This window comes from Scyliorhinus torazame, chromosome 5 (genome assembly GCF_047496885.1).
Source record: "Scyliorhinus torazame isolate Kashiwa2021f chromosome 5, sScyTor2.1, whole genome shotgun sequence".
NCBI classification, from domain to species: domain Eukaryota; kingdom Metazoa; phylum Chordata; class Chondrichthyes; order Carcharhiniformes; family Scyliorhinidae; genus Scyliorhinus; species Scyliorhinus torazame.
This window is the reverse complement of record NC_092711.1, coordinates 170,732,488-170,749,720: the sequence shown is the minus strand read 5'-3', so window position 1 is coordinate 170,749,720 and position 17,233 is coordinate 170,732,488. Positions and strand designations below refer to the sequence as shown.

Here is a 17,233-nt window from a genome sequence, read left to right as displayed (position 1 = left end):
CTCCCACAAGTCTTGAAACATGTGCTATTAGATAATTTGGACATTCTGAATTCTCTCTGTGTACCCGAACAGGCGCCGGAATGTGGTGACTAGGGGCTTTTCACAGTAACTTCATTGTGGTGTTAATGTAAGCCTACTTGTGATAATATAGATTAATATTAAAACCTTTGATGTGGCACCCTGGCGAATACCTTCTGGAAATCTAGATAAACCACATCTACAGGTTCCCCTTTCTTGACATCCCTTGTTACTTCCTGAAAAAGACTTGATAAACGAGTCAATCACGATTGACTCTCTGAACCATATTTTTAAACATTGTGTCAAAATAAAACTAAAATCTGCTCTCCCCCTCCAGCTCCTTTACCAATTAGCTTAAGAGAGACTCACATTCCGTTAAAGAGCCTGTCAACATTCATCTTGAGGAAGATGTAAAACGGCTACAGGAGGATTTGGACAGACGTAGTGAGTGGGCAAGGACATGGCAGTTGGAATATAATGTGGAAAAATGTAAGATTATCACTTTGGTAGGAGGAACCGATGAGCAGAGTATTTCTGAAATGGTCAGAGATTAGAAAGTGTAAATGTACAAAGGGACCTGGGTGTCCTGGTCAATAAGTCACTGAAGGCTAACATACAGGTGCAGCAAGTTATTAGGAAGGCCAATGGGATGTTGGTCTTTATCACAAGAGGATTTGAGCACAGGAGTAGTGAAGACTTGCTTCAATAGTATAGGACCTTGGTTAGACCACAGCTGGAGTATGTGTGCAGTTTTACTCCCCTTGCCTCAGGAAAGATAATGTTGCCACAGAGGGAGTAAGGAAGGTTCACCAGACTTGTTCCGGGGATGGGAGGTGTTGTGTCTATAAAACCTCAGACACTTTGACCAGTTTATTAATCAAATGTTCTACCCAAGTATCTTTATTGACCAGGTAAACAAAGGGCAACGGAGTGTATAAATCACTTAACTTTATTCCACAAGCAGTAAAATAGTTACCCTTAAATTATCCCACTAATTACAGTCCCAAGATTCTCAATAGTACCCGAGCCGATGGACTCATTCGAGCTGCGGGTTTGATTCTGTATCTCAATCTCCTCGGGGTCTTCTTCCGAGAAGATGGGTCTCGCCGCTGCTTCTTTCCGTCTCTGGTCAGCCGGCTCGATTACCTCTGCATGGAGTCTTCACTGCTGGGCGGTCCCAGGGTTCAATCGTTATACCCTTTCTGTATCCTTCCAGAATGTTCTCTGACCCAGCCGATGAGGTCACAGGGTGGGAGTGGCACCACCCAATGGAGTTACCAATGGCCACTCAGCAGGACACCGGAAAGCTGTCCACAGGAGTCCATTTCCCGGTGCGTTGTTTGTTATGTAACTTTGTCTATTCAAAACAATCAATCGATGAATAGAGCCAATTATCTCTTGATTGGTGATTGATGGAGCAGAGCAGCTCCAGACATGTGCTGGCAGCTTGTCGGAGTTCAGTGTATTCAGGCTGGTTGCTGGAGCTGGCTGTGGCTCGATTTAAAATGGCCAATTTTTAATTTAAAATGTCTGATTTTATCGAGTCTAAAATACAGGCCACGGCACATTTTACCACCGAGGACTGTCCTATGAAGAGACATTGGGGAAACTGGGCCTGTATTCACAGTTGTCTGTGCTAGATTGGGAAATTACAATAAATGGTATGACGATAGACAGGCAATCACAAGTATTTGAGGAATTGTTACATATTTACATAAAATATAGACTCCTTAATAAACAAAAATCCAACAGAGGTTTTGCAACCGTGGCTGACAAGCAAAGTGAAAGATTGCATTAGGTCAAAGGAAGAGGTTCATAAAGTGACCAAAATCATAGTAAACCTGAGGATTGGGAACTTGGTCCTCCTTTGCTGAAAACCAAACCAAGAGACTGATAAAGAAAGAGAAAATAGAATATGAGAGCAAACAGGCGAGAAACGTAAAAACGACAGGAAAAGCTCCCATAGGAATGTGAAAAGGAGAAGGTTAGCAAAGACCAATGTGGGTCCATTCCAGGCAGAGACAGGGGAGTTTATAATGGGGAATAAGGAAATGGCAGAGAAACTAAACAATGTGAGTCTGTCTTCATGGAGGAGGATACAGAAATTTCCCCCAAATATGAGAACACCAAGGGACTAGTGAGAATGAGGAACTGAAAGAGATTAGTAATCATGAAAAACTAATACTGGAGAAATTAATGTGGTTGAAAGTTAATAAATGATTTTTTTCCCCTGTATGGAATGATCTGTCTGGACTGTACGTAGAAAAATACTTTTCACTGTACCTCGGTACACGTGGCAATAAAGAAATAAATCAGAAATCTCCAAAAGCTGATGCTCTACCCGAGTGTTGAAAGAGGTGGCTGGAGAGATAGTGGAAACATTGGTGATCATCTTTCAAAATTCTCTAGATTGGAAGCTGGTAAATGTAAGCCCACTATTTAAGGAGGGAGAGAGAAAACAGGGAACCAGAGACCACAGGGGATGGCAGGACTGTCCTATGAATAGAGATTGGGGAAACTGGGGCTGTATTCACTAGAGCTTTGAAGAATGAGAGGTGGTCTCACCGAAACTTAAGATACTGAATGGAATAGACAGGGTAGGTGCAGGTGAGGTGTTTCCCCTGGTTGGGGAGTCTAGAACCAGGGGACACAATTTCAAAATAAGGGGAAAGCCACTTAGGATTGGTCTCGGCGGAGATATTTCTTTATTCAGAGGATTGTGAATCTTTGGAATTCTCTACCCCAAAGGGCTGTGGAAGCTCAGTCATTGAGTGTGTTGAAAGCAGAGACTGACGGATATGGGGATAGTGTGGGGAAAAAGGCACTGAAGTGGTTGATCAGCCATGAGCGTATTGAATGGTGGAGCAGGCTCGATGGGCTGAATGGTCAACTGCTGCTCCTATGTTCCAATGATACAAAGATAGGTAGGAAAGTAAATTGTGATGGGGACATAAGGAGGTTACAAAGGGATATAGATAGGTTACATGAGTGGGAAAAGATCTGCCCAATCGAGTATTATGTGGGAAAACGTGACATTATCCATTTTGGCAAAAAGAATAAAAAGGCTTATTATCTAAATGGTGAGAGATTGCCAAGCTCTGAGATTCAGAGGGATCTTGGTGTCCAAGAGCAGGAATCACAAAAGGCGAGTATACAGGTACAGCAAGTAATTAGGAAAGCTAATAGAATGTTATTGTTTATTGTGAGGGGAATTGAATACAAAAATAAGGAGATTATGCTTCAGTTATACAGGACATTGGTGAGACCACATCTGGGCACTGTGTACAGTATTGCTCTCATTTAAGGAATGATATAAATGTGTTGGAAGCAGTTCAGAGACGGTTTACTGGACTCATACCTGGAATTGGAGGCTGGTCTTATGAGGAATGATTGGACAGGCTGGGCTTGTGACCGATCGAGTTTAGGTGACTTGATTGAACCGTACAAGATCCTGAGGGGCCTTGACAGGGTGGATGTGGAAAGGATTTTTCCTCTTGTGGCAGGATCTAGAAATTGGAGTCATTTTAAAAGTTAAAACTTGCCCATTTAAGGCAGAGGAGAACTTTTTTTCTCCGATGGTTGTGAACTCTCTTCCTCAAAGGGCAGTGGAAGCAGAGTCTTTGAATATTTATGAAGGCAGAGCTGGATAAATTCTTGCCAAGTAAGAAGGTGAAAGGTTATCGGGGGTTCAGCAGGAATGTGGAGCTGAGGTTAAAGTCAGATCAACCGTGAATTTATTGAATGGTGGAGCAGGCTCGAGGGGCCGAGTGGCCTACTCCTGCTCCTAATTCGTATGTTATCACATCCTTTATAATAGATTGTAGCATTTTCCCTCCTACTGATGTCAGGCTAATGGGTCTGTGGTTCCCCGTTTTCTCTCTCTCTCCTTAAATAGTGGGGTTACATTTACCACCTTCCAACCTGCAGGAACCATTCCAGAATCTATAGAATTTTGAAAGATGATCACCAATGTATCCACTATCACTACAGCCACCTCTTTCAACACTCTGGGATGTAGAGCATCAGCTTTTGGGAATTCATTAACTTTCAACCAATACTACATTTTCTCTAATACTAATCTCTTTCAGTTCCTCCTGCTCACTCGTCCCTTGGGAGTATTTTTTGGACAATTTCTGTATCTTCCTCCGTGAAGACAGACACACATTGTTTAGTTTCTCTGCCATTTCCTTATTCCCCATTATAAACTCTCCTGTCTCTGCCTGGAATGGACCCACATTGGTCTTTGCTAATCTTTACCTTTTCACATTCCTGTAGGAGTTTTTCCAGTAGTTTTTTATGTTTCTCACCAGTTTGCTCTCATATTCTATTTTCTCTTTATGTTTCTTGGTCCCCCTTTGCAGAATTCTAAAACCAGTTCCCAGTCCTCAGGCTTACTGCTATTTTGGCCACTTTATGAGCCTCTTCCTTTGATCTAATGGAATCATTAACATTTCTTGTTAGCCACGGTGGCATCACTTTTCCTGTTGGATTTTTGTTCACTAAAGGAATCTATATTTGGTGCATATATCTGCAATGAAAGTTGCCAAAGTCCCAGAGGACCATAACCAGATCTCCCTTTTGAGAGAGAGGGAGCGAGAGCGAGATAACTGGTGATTTAACCTGAGGGTAACCACACCTCAGGCGAGGGGCAATGTTGCGAAGGTGGACCCTTCATGGATAACCTCAGCCAGTACGACAGTTGCACCCCGGCTATTGGAGTCACTCCGCATCATGAATCAGCCATCCAGCCAACTGAGCTAACTGACCCCCCCCTGGTAGACATATAAAAATTCATTAAATATTAGCTATTGCTTGTCTCCCATCATACCAATTAATGTGGTTTCCCAGTCCACCCCAGACAACTTGTCCCTCGTGCCCTGATAGTTTTGTTCTGTGAGAAACACACAGATAAATTAAACAAAAAAACCATGGTCTGGATTCTCCGATTCTGCGACAACCAAAAAGTCGGCGCCCCCCCCCCCCCCGGGCAACGATGCTCCGTCCAGTGGGGGACTAGCAGCTGCACCACGTAAAGCCCCGGGCATTACCTGCCGATACGGACGCAGAATGGTCGGGTCTGTTGCCCGCATGCGGCGGCTGCGCCGTATAACGTGGTGCCGGCCACGCACGGACCTGGCCTGCCAAAAACTGTCCCTCTGTAACCCCCCTCACAACCGCCGGACCACCCCCCACCAATCCCCCCTGCCAGCAAAATGGCTCCCCCTCCCCTGACTGTGGCGGTGGTTGAATCCGCCATTTGTGAGGGGGCAGAGCATCAGAAAAATGGAACCGCCCCCGATTTCGGGGTACAAATGGATTCACCGGCCGATCGCTGATCGCGTTTTCGGCGTCAATAATGGGAGCATCCCGCTTGAAGTAACTACCAGGGCCCATCTTCATGGCAATGTGGCATGATTTTGGACGATCCAAACAGAAATGCAAACTGACTATCTTCTCACTTCCAAACACCCCTTCGCTCTATGATCCATGTGAAATTTGCAACAAGGTTCGAAGAGCTTCAGCCCATTGGAGGCAAAGCCGTGAGTCCAGCAGAAAGAAACCCTCTGCCCATCCCCATTGACCAATTGACAGAATGAACAAAATGCAGTCCTGGGTGTTATTGAGAACAGAAACAATAACAGCAGAATCCAACCGCTGTAATCACTTGAAAACGAAAATCGCTTATTGTCACAAGTAGGCTTCAAATGAAGTTACTGTGAAAAGCCCCTAGTCGCCACATTGCGGCACCTGTTCGGGGAAGCTGGTACGGGAATTGAACCGTGCTGGTGGCCTGCCTTAGTCTGCTTTCAAAGCCAGCGATTCAGCCCTGTGCTGAACAGCCCCTTGGCAACATGTTGGTGTTTCAGCAGGTGCGATGAATCATGGATTCCCTCCCCACACTGAGAGCAGATGAATGGCCTCTACCCAGTGTGAACCCGCTAATGTGTCTGCAGGTGGGATGGATCACTAATTGCCTTCCCCTACTCAGAGCACGTGATTGCCTTCTCCCCAGTGTGAACTCGCTGGTGTCTTTTCAGGTTCGATAAGTCAGTGAATTCCTTCCCACACTGAGAGCAGATAAATGGCCTCTCCCCAGTGTGAGCTCGTTGGTGTGACTTCAGTCTGGGTAACCGAGTGAATCTCTTCCCACACTGAGAGCAGGTGAACGGCCTCTCCCCAGTGTGGACTAGCTGGTGTCTCAATAGGTGGGATGAATCTCTGAAGCCCTTCCCACACTGAGAGCAGGTGAATGGCCTCTCCCCAGTGTGAACTCGCTGGTGTATCCGCAGAGTGGATAACTGAGTGAACCCGTTCCCGCACTGAGGGCAGGTGAACGGCTTCTCCCCAGTGTGAACTCGCTGATGTTTCTTCAGGCTGGATAATTGAGTGAATCCCTTCCCACACTGAGAGCAGGGGAATGGCCTCTCCCCAGTGTGAATTCGCTGGTGTGAATGCAGGTTAGATAACTGAGTAAATGCCTTCCCACAGTGAGAGCAGGTGAATGGCTTCTCCCCAGTGTGAACTCGCTGGTGTTTTTTCAGGCTGGAACACAGTGTGAATCCCTTCTCACACTGCGAGCAGGTGAATGGCCTCTCCCCTGTGTGAATGCGTCGATGAATCTCCAGCTGAGATGGGATTCTGTATCCCTTCCCACAGTCCCCACATTTCCACGGTTTCTCCATGTTTTGGGTCTCCTCGTGTCTCTCCAGGTTTGACAATCAGTTGAAGCCTCGTCCACACACAGAACATGTGTACTGTCTCTCCCCGCTGTGTCTGGTGTGATGTTTTTCACGCTGTGTAATTGTTTGAAGCTCTTTCCACAGTCAGTGCTCTGGAACACTCTCGCTCGGGTGTGTGTGAGACTCGGTGCTTTTCCAGTCACACTGATGTTTAAAATCTTTTGATGCCGACAAATTGGGCAAACATTTCTCCTTCTAGATTCAAAGGCCAATGATACTCAGATCCCAAGGTATCGAGTGAGTCTGTAAGACCGAGACGTGACAATTGAGATTTCAGTCTGTAATTCCTCCTCTTGTAATATCTGTAAAAGAAGTTTACAAAAGTCAACACTCAGTACAGGATAGAAATTCAGAACAGAGAATTCTAGTTTCTATGGAATATTCCTTCCTCTCATTCCCCAATACCTCGTCTCCAATACCTATTCCCCAGACCTATTAGAATTTCCACAGCATCAGGGATTCTACAATTAGGGGAACTGATAACATCCTTTGGAAGCAGGACCGAGAGTCCCACATGGTATGTTGCCTGCCCGGTGCCAGGGTGAGCATCATAACTTGCCAGAAGTCCCGAAAAAATGAATAGTCGATAGAGGACAGGGACTTAATACAATTAACATAACTATACCAAGAGCCGGTGCAGACTCAATGGGCCGAATGGCCTCCTTCTGCACTGTAAATTCAATGATAATCTATGATTAATCTAGGACAAAGGTTCGGCACAACATCATGGGCCGAAGGGCCTGTTCTGTGCTGTATTTTTCTATGTTCTATGTTCTATATACCATCACTAACGAGGAAACTAATGGGACTAAAGAGCGCCAAATCCCCAGGACCTGACGTTTCCATCCGAGGGTGTTAAAGGAAGTCGGGGAGCACATTGTAGATGCCCTAACTAGAATCTCCCATATTCCTAGATTCAGGAGTAGTCCCTCTGGATTGGAAAACTGCACTTGTCACTTTTTAATGAGGGGGAAAAGGGGAAACCCGGGAATTACAGACCAGTTAGCCGAACATCTGTGGTGGGGAAATTGCTGGAGTTTATAATCGGGGATGGGGGTAACTGAACACTTTGAACATTTTCAGTATATCAGGGAGAGCCAGCAGGGATTTGTGAAGGGAAGCTCATGTCTAACTAATCTTACTGAATTCTTTGAAGTGATGACAAAGGTAGTGGACAGGGGAATGTCTATGGATGTCATTCATATGGACTTCCAGAAGGCATTTGATAAAGTTCCACACAAGAGATTGTTAGCTAAAATGGAAGCCCATGGAGTTTGAGGGCAGATTATTGACCTGGTTTGGAAATTAGTTGAGTGGCAGGAGAGAATGGGGATAATGGGTATTTAGTGAGGGGCAATGAAGAATCCAACACCGAGTTGTAGAGACAACAAAACGTATTTTATTTATCATTAACTATCTACACAGCTCCAGTAGTACTCTACTGGGTTCTCTCTTGTCGGTCCAAGGCGATATTGACAGACTAGGTGAATGGCCAGAATTGTAGCAGATGGAATTGAATGTAAGCAAATGTGAGGTTATCCATTTTGGACTTTCTAAAGTACTTTTTAAATGGAAAGAGGTTCGGTGCAGTGGATGTCCAAAACGACTTGGGGAGTTCAGGTGCATAGATCCTTAAAATGGCAGGAATAAATGCAGAAAATAATCAAAAAGGCTAATGGAATGCTAGCATTTATATCTAGAGGATTGGAATATAAAGACACAGGGGTTATGCTGCAGCTATACAAAACCCTGGTTAGACTCCACTTGGAGACTGTGAGCAGTTCTGGGCACCACACCTTAGGAAGGATATTCTGGCCTTGGAGAGAGGGTAGCGTAGGTTTACAAACAGGATACCTGGATTACAGAGGTTGAGTTACGAGGACAGATTAATCAAATCAGACCTGTTTTCACTCAAATTTAGAAGATTAAGGGGTAATCTAATGAAAATATTAATGGGAAAGACAGGGTAGATAAAGGTAAAGTACTTCCACTCGTTGGAAGATTCTAAATCGAGGGGCAAAGTCTAAAAATTCGGGCTAGACCGTGCAGGGTAGATGTTGGAAAGAACTTCTTCACTCAAAGGGTGGTCGAGGTTAGGAACTCTCACAATCGGCAGTTGAAGCTAGATTAGTTGTTAATGTTAAATGAGACAAATAGATTTTTGTTACGCAGGATATTAAGGGATATGGGTCAAAGGCAGGTGGATGGAGTTAGGTCACAGATGAGCCATGATCTCACTGAATGGCGGGACAGGATCGAGGGGCTGAATGGCCTACTCCTGTTCCTATGTTCTTAAACGTTATAAACCGGACTCCCGGTGACGGCCATGGCGTGAGTGGTCGCACACAGGGCAGCTCCTGCTTGAAGGAGTTGAAAAGAGCTCTTTTAACCTGAAATTGGGTGCAACTTCAACAAAAAGGTGCAGTTGAACGTCGGAGGAAAAGTTCCCTCCTGGAGTGGTATGTCTGCTGGTTACCAAACCCAGCAGAAGGTGAAGGACCTGGCCAAGGCATTGGGAGAGACCTGTGGCGCAGCAGAAGGATGGCGGAGGGGGAAGGGTCAATGCAAGTAGCAAAGCCCCAGGTGGAACAGTTGATGGCCGTCATCAGGGAAGAGTTCCGCCAGCAGAGGAGGAAGGAGATGCAGGAGGATCGCTCGAAGGCCATCGAAGGGGCTGTGGCACCCCTGAAGGGCACGATGGAGAGGGTGGAGAAATGCTTGGAGGCAAAGGGGTTGCAGATCTGAGAGATTGAGAGGGTGATGTCGGACCACAGCGATCAGGTGATGGCATTGGAGGCGGAGGTGGGGCTCTTAGGAGACCTTTGCAAGAACATTGAGAACAAAGGTGGAGGAGCAGGAAAATAGGTAGAGAAAGCAGAATCTGCAGACAGTGGGCCTGCCTGAAGGAGTGGAAGGTGCCACGAGGTAGGCTTTGAGGATGCCAGCGGGGCTGGTGGCAGAGGGGGTGCTGGACAAGGCCCCTGATGTGGACAGAGTGCACAGGTCTCTGAGGCAGAAGCCGAGAGTAGGAGAGCCGCCGCGGGCGGTCACCGTGAGGCTCCACAAGTTCATGGAGAAGGAGAAGATTCTGCAGTGGGCCAGGGAGAAGCATAACTGTGAATGGGAGGGGAACAAGGTCCGAATATACCAGGACATTGGAGCTGAGCTGGCAAAACGGCGTGTGGGGTTCAACAGGGCCAAGGAGGTGCTGTATCGACAGCGGATCAGGTTTAGGGTGCTTCACCCGGAGAAACTACGGGTGACTAATGAAGGACGGGAATACTATTTTGAGACCCCGGAAGCAGCCAATGTCTTTATCAAGGAGCATAAACTGGGGGAGAACTGACCTGAACAATTGTGGGAGACGGGGTGCTGGCACTTTGAAGTAATTGGGAATACAGGTGGAGTGGGGGTTGGAGGGAGGGGAGATTTTTTCTTTTTACTGTCGGGTTAACAAAGGATATCAGGGGTGAAAAGTTCCCCCCTCCTGCTGCCCGGGGCTGTGTGTTTTCTTTCTGTTTGTCTCTGGGGAGGTGACCTGTGGTTCGAGATGAGTCTTTGTTTGGGTGGGGGAGGTCAGCGGGGAGCCTTCTTCACAGAACAGAGAGGTGAGGGGGGGGGGTCAGCAGGAGGAGACTTTGGGCAGGAGTTGCCACGCTGGCAGATAATGTTGGTTAATGGAAGTGAAGTGTGGTGAGAAGGACGAGAGAGATGGCCACAGGAGGGGGGGCGGGGGTGGGGGGTGGGGGGGGGGGGGGGGGGTGACGCGACGAGGCGAGGTTAGAGAGGAAACATGGTCAGGGGCGGGGAAAGTGGCCATCTTGGATGGGCCAGGTACAGGGTGAAATTAATGGGGGAAATTAATTGCTGAAGTGCAAAGGGACTTGGGAGTCCTAGTCCAGGATTCTCTGAAGGTAAACTTGCAGGTTGAGTCCATAATTAAGAAAGCAAATGCAATGTTGTCATTCATCTCAAGAGGCTTGGAATATAAAAGCAGGGATGTACTTCTGAAGCTTTATAAAGCATTAGTTAGGCCCCATTTAGAATACTGTGAGCAATTTTGGGCCCCACACCTCAGGAAGGACATACTGGCACTGGAGCAGGTCCAGCGGAGATTCACACGGATGATCCCAGGAATGGTAGGCCTAACATACGATGAACGTCTGAGAATCCTGGGATTATATTCATTGGAGTTTAGGAGGTTGAGGGGAGATCTAATAGAAACTTACAAGATAATGAATGGCTTAGATAGGGTGGATGTAGGGAAGTTGTTTCCATTAGCAGGGGAGACTAGGACCCGGGGGCACAGCCTGAGAATAAAAGGGAATCACTTTAGAACAGAGATGAGGAGAAATTTCTTCAGCCAGAGAGTGGTGGGTCTGTGGAATTCATTGCCACAGAGGGCGGTGGAGGCCGGGATGTTGAGTGTCTTTAAGACAGATAAATTCTTGATTTCTCGAGGAATTAAGGGCTATGGAGAGAGAGCGGGTAAATGGAGTTGAAATCAGCCATGATTGAATGATGGAGTGGACTCGATGGGCTGAACGGCCTTACTTCCGCTCCTATGTCTTATGGTCTTATGGGGTGGAACTTAAAGGAGAGGATGGCGGGTGGGAGAGGGGAATGGAGGTGGAAGCCCCCTGTAAGGCTCCACATGGAACATGCGAGGACTCAATGGACCGGTGAAGAGATCTCGGCTCTTTGCGCACCCGAGGAGTTTAAAAGCGGAGGTGGTCTTTCTGCAGCAAACACACCTCCGCGTGAAAGACCAGGTTAGAACATAGAACATACAGTGCAGGAGGCCATTCGGCCCATCGATTCTGCACCGACCCACTTAAGCCCTCACTTCCACCCTATCCCCGTAACCCAATAACCCCTCCTAACTTTTTTGCTCACTAAGGGCAGTTTATCATCGCCAATCCACCTAACCTGCACGTCTTTGGACTGTGGGAGGAAACCGGAGCACCCGGAGGAAACCCACGCAGACACGGGGAGAACATGCAGACTCCGCACAGCCAGTGACCCAGGGAGGAATCGAACCTGGGACCCTTGTGCTGTGAAGCCACAGTGCTAACCACCTGTGCTACCGTGCTGAGGAAGGGATGGGTGGGTCAGGTTTTTCACTCCGGGTCCGATTCAAAGTCGGGGGGGGGGGGCAATTTTAATGAGCAAGAAACCAGGTTTGTGAGTGTGAAGGAAGTGAGGGACCCGGGTGGGAGATATGTGATGGTGAGCGGGGTGTTAGAAGGGATGCTACTGGTATTGGTGAATGTGAATGTGTATGCACTGGTCTGGGATGATGTGAGTGGGGTATTAGAAGGGACACCGGTGGTATTGGTGAATGTGTATGCACTGAACTGGGATGATGTGAGTGGGCTATTAGAAGGGACATCGGTGGTGTTGATGAATGTGTATGCACTGAATTGGGGTGAAGTCGGTTTTATGAGGGGGTTGCGGGCAGCGATCCTGGACTTGGCGATGCACCAGTTGATTATGGAAGGAGATTTTAATTGTGTCCTAGAACCGACGGGTAGATAGATCGAGCCCCAGGTCAATGGGCAAAACACGAATGGCAAAGGAGCTGGGCAGGTCTATGGAAAAGAGGGGAAGGGTGGGCCCATGGAGCTTCAAGAACCCAGGGGGAAGGGAATCTTCCTATTCTCACAGGTTTATAGGGTGTATTCATGAATCAACTTTTTTATGGTGAGCCGGGAGGTTTTGGTTGAGGTGGAGGGGGCAGAGTTAACGGGGATAGTAATCTCGAACCATGCGCCCCACTGGCTGGAGATTCAGCTTAGATTGGGACGGGAGCAGAGGCCAGGGTGGAGGCTCGATTCGGGGCTGTTGGCAGAGAGAGGGTTTTGTGACAAAGTGTGGGCTGTGATTGAAGATTCTGTAGAATTGAACCAAAACAGGGAGGTGTCGGCGGCCACTTTTTGGGAAGCGCTGAAAGCGGTGGCCCGCGGGGAGATGATCTCATTCAAGGCACATGCGGATAGGGAAAGGAGGGAGGAATATGAACGGCTAATGAACGAGATAGTGGAGGTAGATAGGGAGTACCCGAGGGTGCCCAACATAGAGGGATTGGTGAGGAGGAAAATATTACAGAGGCAATTTGATAGGGTGACGACAGGGAGGGCGGTAGGACAGGTGCGTAGGGCCAGGGGGATGGAGTATGAATAAGGGGATAAGGCGAGTCGAATGTTAGAGCATCAGTTACGGAGGCAGGCTGCGTCCAGGGAAATATTGAAGACATGGACTGGGGCAGGGGATGTGGTGTCGGAGCCGGGGTAGATAAACGAGGCGTTCAGGGATTATTATAAGGAGCTGTACAGGGCGGATCTGGGGGTGAAGAGGGGACATGGGACGGTTTATAGATGAACTGGAGTTTCCACAGTTGGAGGAAGAGAAGAGGCAGGCACTAGGGAAGCCCGTGGGGCTGAGGGAGATATTGGACAGTATAAGGGGAATGAAAGTCGGGGAAGGCCCCGGGGCCCGATGGCGACCCGGCGGAATTTTATAAGGCGTTTGTGACGGACCTGGCACCACATCTCCTGGGGGAGTTTAATGAGGTGCTGGAGAAGGGGAGCTGCCGGAGACGATGACATCGGCAACAATCACGTTAATACCAATAAAGGGGAAGGACACGTTGGAATGTGGGTCGTATAGGCCCCTGTCTCTGTTAAATACGGATGTGAAAGTACTGGCTACGTTGGGGTGGGAAGGATGGAAGGTTGTGTCCTGGGGGTGGTTGCGGAGGAACAAACAGGCTTCGTAAAGGGCAGCTTTCTAATAATATAAGGAGGCTGTTAAATGTGATCATGACCCCGTTGAGAGCCCAGGTGCCAGAGGTAGTGGTGTCCATGTATGTGGAGAAGGCATTCGGCTGGGTGGAATGGTGGTTCCTGTTGGAGGTCCTGGGAAGGTTTGGGTTTGGGCCAAAGTTTGTGGTATGGGTGCCTGTTATATGTGGCACTGATGGCGAGTGTGCAGACCAATGACATGGGTTCACAGAACTTTGAACTGCACAGGGGAGCAAGGCAGGGGTGCCCGCTTCCGCCGTTGCTGTTTGCGCTGACTATAGAGCCTCTGGCAATGGCTCTTAGGGGGTCGGCAGAGTGGCGAGAGATTACGAGGGGACGTAGGGAGCATCAGGTGTCGCTATACGCAGACGACCTACTATTGTATGTTTCTGACTCACTGGAGAGCTTGTAGAGGATCATGGGCCTGTTGGGGAAGTTTGGGGCGTTCTCGGGATACAAGTTAAATTTAGGGAAAAGTGAAGTCTTCCCGGTGAATGAGTTGGGTCGGTGAGTCAATCTAGAGGGGATGCCATTTAAGGTAGTCGGAGACAGGTTTAGATACCTGGGGATTCAGGTAGCGAGGAAAAGGGCGAAGCTACACAAATGGAACTTAACAAGCTGGTGGAGGAGATTAGGAAGGATCTGAAGAGGTGGGACATGCTGCACTTGACTTTGGCAGGGAGGGTCCAACTGGTGAACATGAACATTCTGCCGAGGTTCCTGTTCATATTCCAGACACTCCCGATCTTTGTACCCAAGGCCTTCTTTTGAAAACTGGATATGATTATTTCAGACTTTGTATGAGCAGGGAAGGTGCCCAGGGTTAAGAGACCGAGGCAGAAGGGAGGGTTGGCGTGCCGAACTTGCTACATTATTACTGGGCGGAGAATGTGAGGCGACGGTTGGAAGGAGAAGGGGTAGAATAGGTTAGGATGGAGGAAGAAACCTGTAGGGGGTCCAGCTTGAGGACTATAGTGACGGCGGCACTGCCAATGTCGCCAAGGAAACACTGGGAGAGCCCTGTCGTGTAGTCCATGGTGAAGATCTGGAACCAGCTGAGGAGGCACGTTAGGATAACGGGGATGTCGGTGTTAATGCCATTGTGCGAAAACCATGGTCCTTAAGGAGAAAGTCGACATAGCTTTATTACAGGAAACTCATCTGGATGATGAGAAACACTTTAAATTGAGGTGGGATTGGGTGGGGCAGGTTTTTTGCCTCCGTTTCATCAAGTAGCAGGGGTGTGGCAATCCTTATTAATAAAAATATCCCTTTTAAGGTTGAAACCTGCACCAAGGACAAAGGAGGTCGATATGTGATCATTAGAGGTTTGGTGCATGGAGATGTTGTTTCAATAATGAATGTTTATGGATCCCCGAATTACTCCCTGGAGTTCATTACAAAAGCTTTTGTGGATTTTGCAGAGTTAGCTTCAACTAACTCTTTTGTGGTTGGTGACTTCAATGGCCACTTAAATCCTCTGGTAAATAAGCTCCCGGTTACCAGGAACCCCCCACGCTGCAAACTAGGGCATTGGCCTCGGCTTATGAGGAGGTGGGGTATGTGGATGTTTGGAGAACTTTGCATCCGTGGGGAGGAGATCTTACCTTCTTTCCAGCCCCACATCAATGCCATCCCAGAATTGACAACATTTTTATGTCAAGGACCATCCGACATCTGGTGTCCTCTTGCATCGTCGTGAACATCGATTGTGGACCATCCCCCGTTTCTCTGGAATTCTACTCGAGGGCTCACCCCCAGGTCGAGAACATGGAGGTCAGATGCCTCCCTGAGAAGAGATACTTCATTTACTACGCATTTTAAGTAAGCGTTTGAGTTCTTCCTCCCGGTTAACTCGACCCCTGGTACTCCCCCCTCCATTTTATGGGAGACATGTAAAGTTTATCCTCAGAGGCTGATCATTTCTTCCACTGCTAATAAAAAGCACAGGATGCTGAAGAACCAGCAGGGTCTGGCGGTTTGTTTCACGAAGGCCAAGCAGAATTATAAGGAGATCTTGAATAAGCTGTCGCTGAAGGAGGTTAACACGGCAAGAGTGGCTATTGATGCAGCAGGTCGAGAAATGTTTGTGAGGCAGACGTTATACGAATTTGGGAATAAACCGAGCAAATACATGACCCGTTTGACAAAGAAAAAGGCCGACATTGGAACAATTTCCTCTGTGCGGCTTAGGAGAGGGGCGGCTTAGGAGGGGAAAGGGTTGTGAGGACAGAGGAGATAAACAGGGATTTGGGGAATTCTATACAGGATTATAAAGTCTGTGAAGTCTGGTGAAGTGTTGCTGGATATGGAGCATTTATTCACTTCCCTGAAGCTTCCAGGGGCCTCAGAAAGCCAGTGTGAGCCTCTTAATGCTCCCCTCTCTAGGGAAGAGGTGTCAAAGGCCATGAAGGAGCTGCAGCCGGGTAAAGCACCGGGACCTAAATGGGTGTGGATGTGAGTTTTATCGGGTGCTTGAGGATTTGTTGTTGGACCCATTGATGGGTATGTATTGTCACTCTTTTGACTCTGGGATGATGCTGCCACCGACTCTTCGGGAGACTACTATCTCTTTGATTCTGAAGGACCCAGAGGAGTGTGCCTCTTATTGGCCAATATCTCTTTTGAACGTTGACTTCAAATTACGATCTAAAGTTTTGGCGCGAAGGCTGGAGAACATCCTTCCAACAATCGCGCGGGAGGGGGGGGGGGGGGTGGGGGCGGGCGGGCAGACTGGTTTTATAAGGGGGAAGATTTTCTAGCAGTAACAATGTTGGAAGGTTGCTGAATGTGATTCAGACTTTTCAGAAATACACAGTGGATGGGATGATGATCTCCTTCGATGCAGAGAAAGCTTTTGCTCGAGTCGATTATCTGGTGCATATGGTTCGAGGCTTTGGATTGGGTGAGGATTATATCCATAAGACCATAAGACATAGGAGTGGAAGTAAGGCCATTCGGCCCATCGAGTCCACTCCACCATTCAATCATGGCTGATTTCAACTCCATTTACCCGCTCTTTCTCCATAGCCCTTAATTCCTCAAGAAATCAAGAATTTATCAACTTCTGTCTTAAAGACACCCAACGTCCCGGCCTCCACCGCCCTCTGTATCGAGTAGATTCAATTGTTAGATTAAAGGTAAAGTCGCCAAGGTCCCAGGTGACCATAGGCTGCTTTCCCCATTGAGAGGTATATCTGACTGGTGGTGATTTAACCTGAGGATCAACACAACTCAGGCACGATACAAGGTTGAGAAGCTGGTGCCTTCATGAATAACCTCAGCCGGGAATTGAAGCCTCCCTCTGCATCATGAACCAGCTGTCCAAACAACTGGAGCTAAACCGGCCCCTGTTATATTACAGGCTGGTCAGGGGCAGGGCTCATGGGTAGTTTATAGTTGTCGTATTTGAGATTCGGAGAGGGTCAAAACAAATAAATGTGTCAAGCTGAGGGAGCAAAGGATGTCAATGTCTTGAAGAGAGAGAGACCTGGGCCAAGCTTTCCAGAGTCTGCACTCTCCCTGGATTCACTTCCTTTCCCTTCAGTTGCTGCAAGTGACCAATTGAAGGTGAGAATGAGAAAATAAATGGAAAGGGGGAGAAAAGAAAGTGTTTTACTCACAGATGTTGGAGACAGGAGGAAGGTTCAGTCTGTGACGTCCAAGCTCCAT

The 17,233-nt window shown here is 47.8% G+C and overlaps 1 protein-coding gene across 1 annotated transcript; it reads right to left on the bottom strand.

The window, feature by feature from the left end:
* Positions 1–5,225: 5,225 nt before the first annotated feature.
* LOC140420635 (uncharacterized) lies at positions 5,226–17,231 on the bottom strand. Its single transcript, XM_072504639.1, has 3 exons — positions 17,185–17,231; positions 15,169–15,350; positions 5,226–7,060 (listed from the first exon to the last, which is right to left on the bottom strand). The coding sequence occupies exon 3, from the start codon at positions 6,699–6,701 to the stop codon at positions 6,000–6,002; it is 702 nt and encodes a 233-aa protein (XP_072360740.1). The 5' UTR covers positions 6,702–7,060; positions 15,169–15,350; positions 17,185–17,231; the 3' UTR covers positions 5,226–5,999.
* Positions 17,232–17,233: the final 2 nt, after the last annotated feature.

What these genes read in the sequence shown, in the direction of transcription:
- LOC140420635 (XM_072504639.1), bottom strand. Translation starts at nt 6,701, where the DNA reads ATGGAGAAACCGTGGAAATGTGGGGACTGTGGGAAGGGATACAGAATC.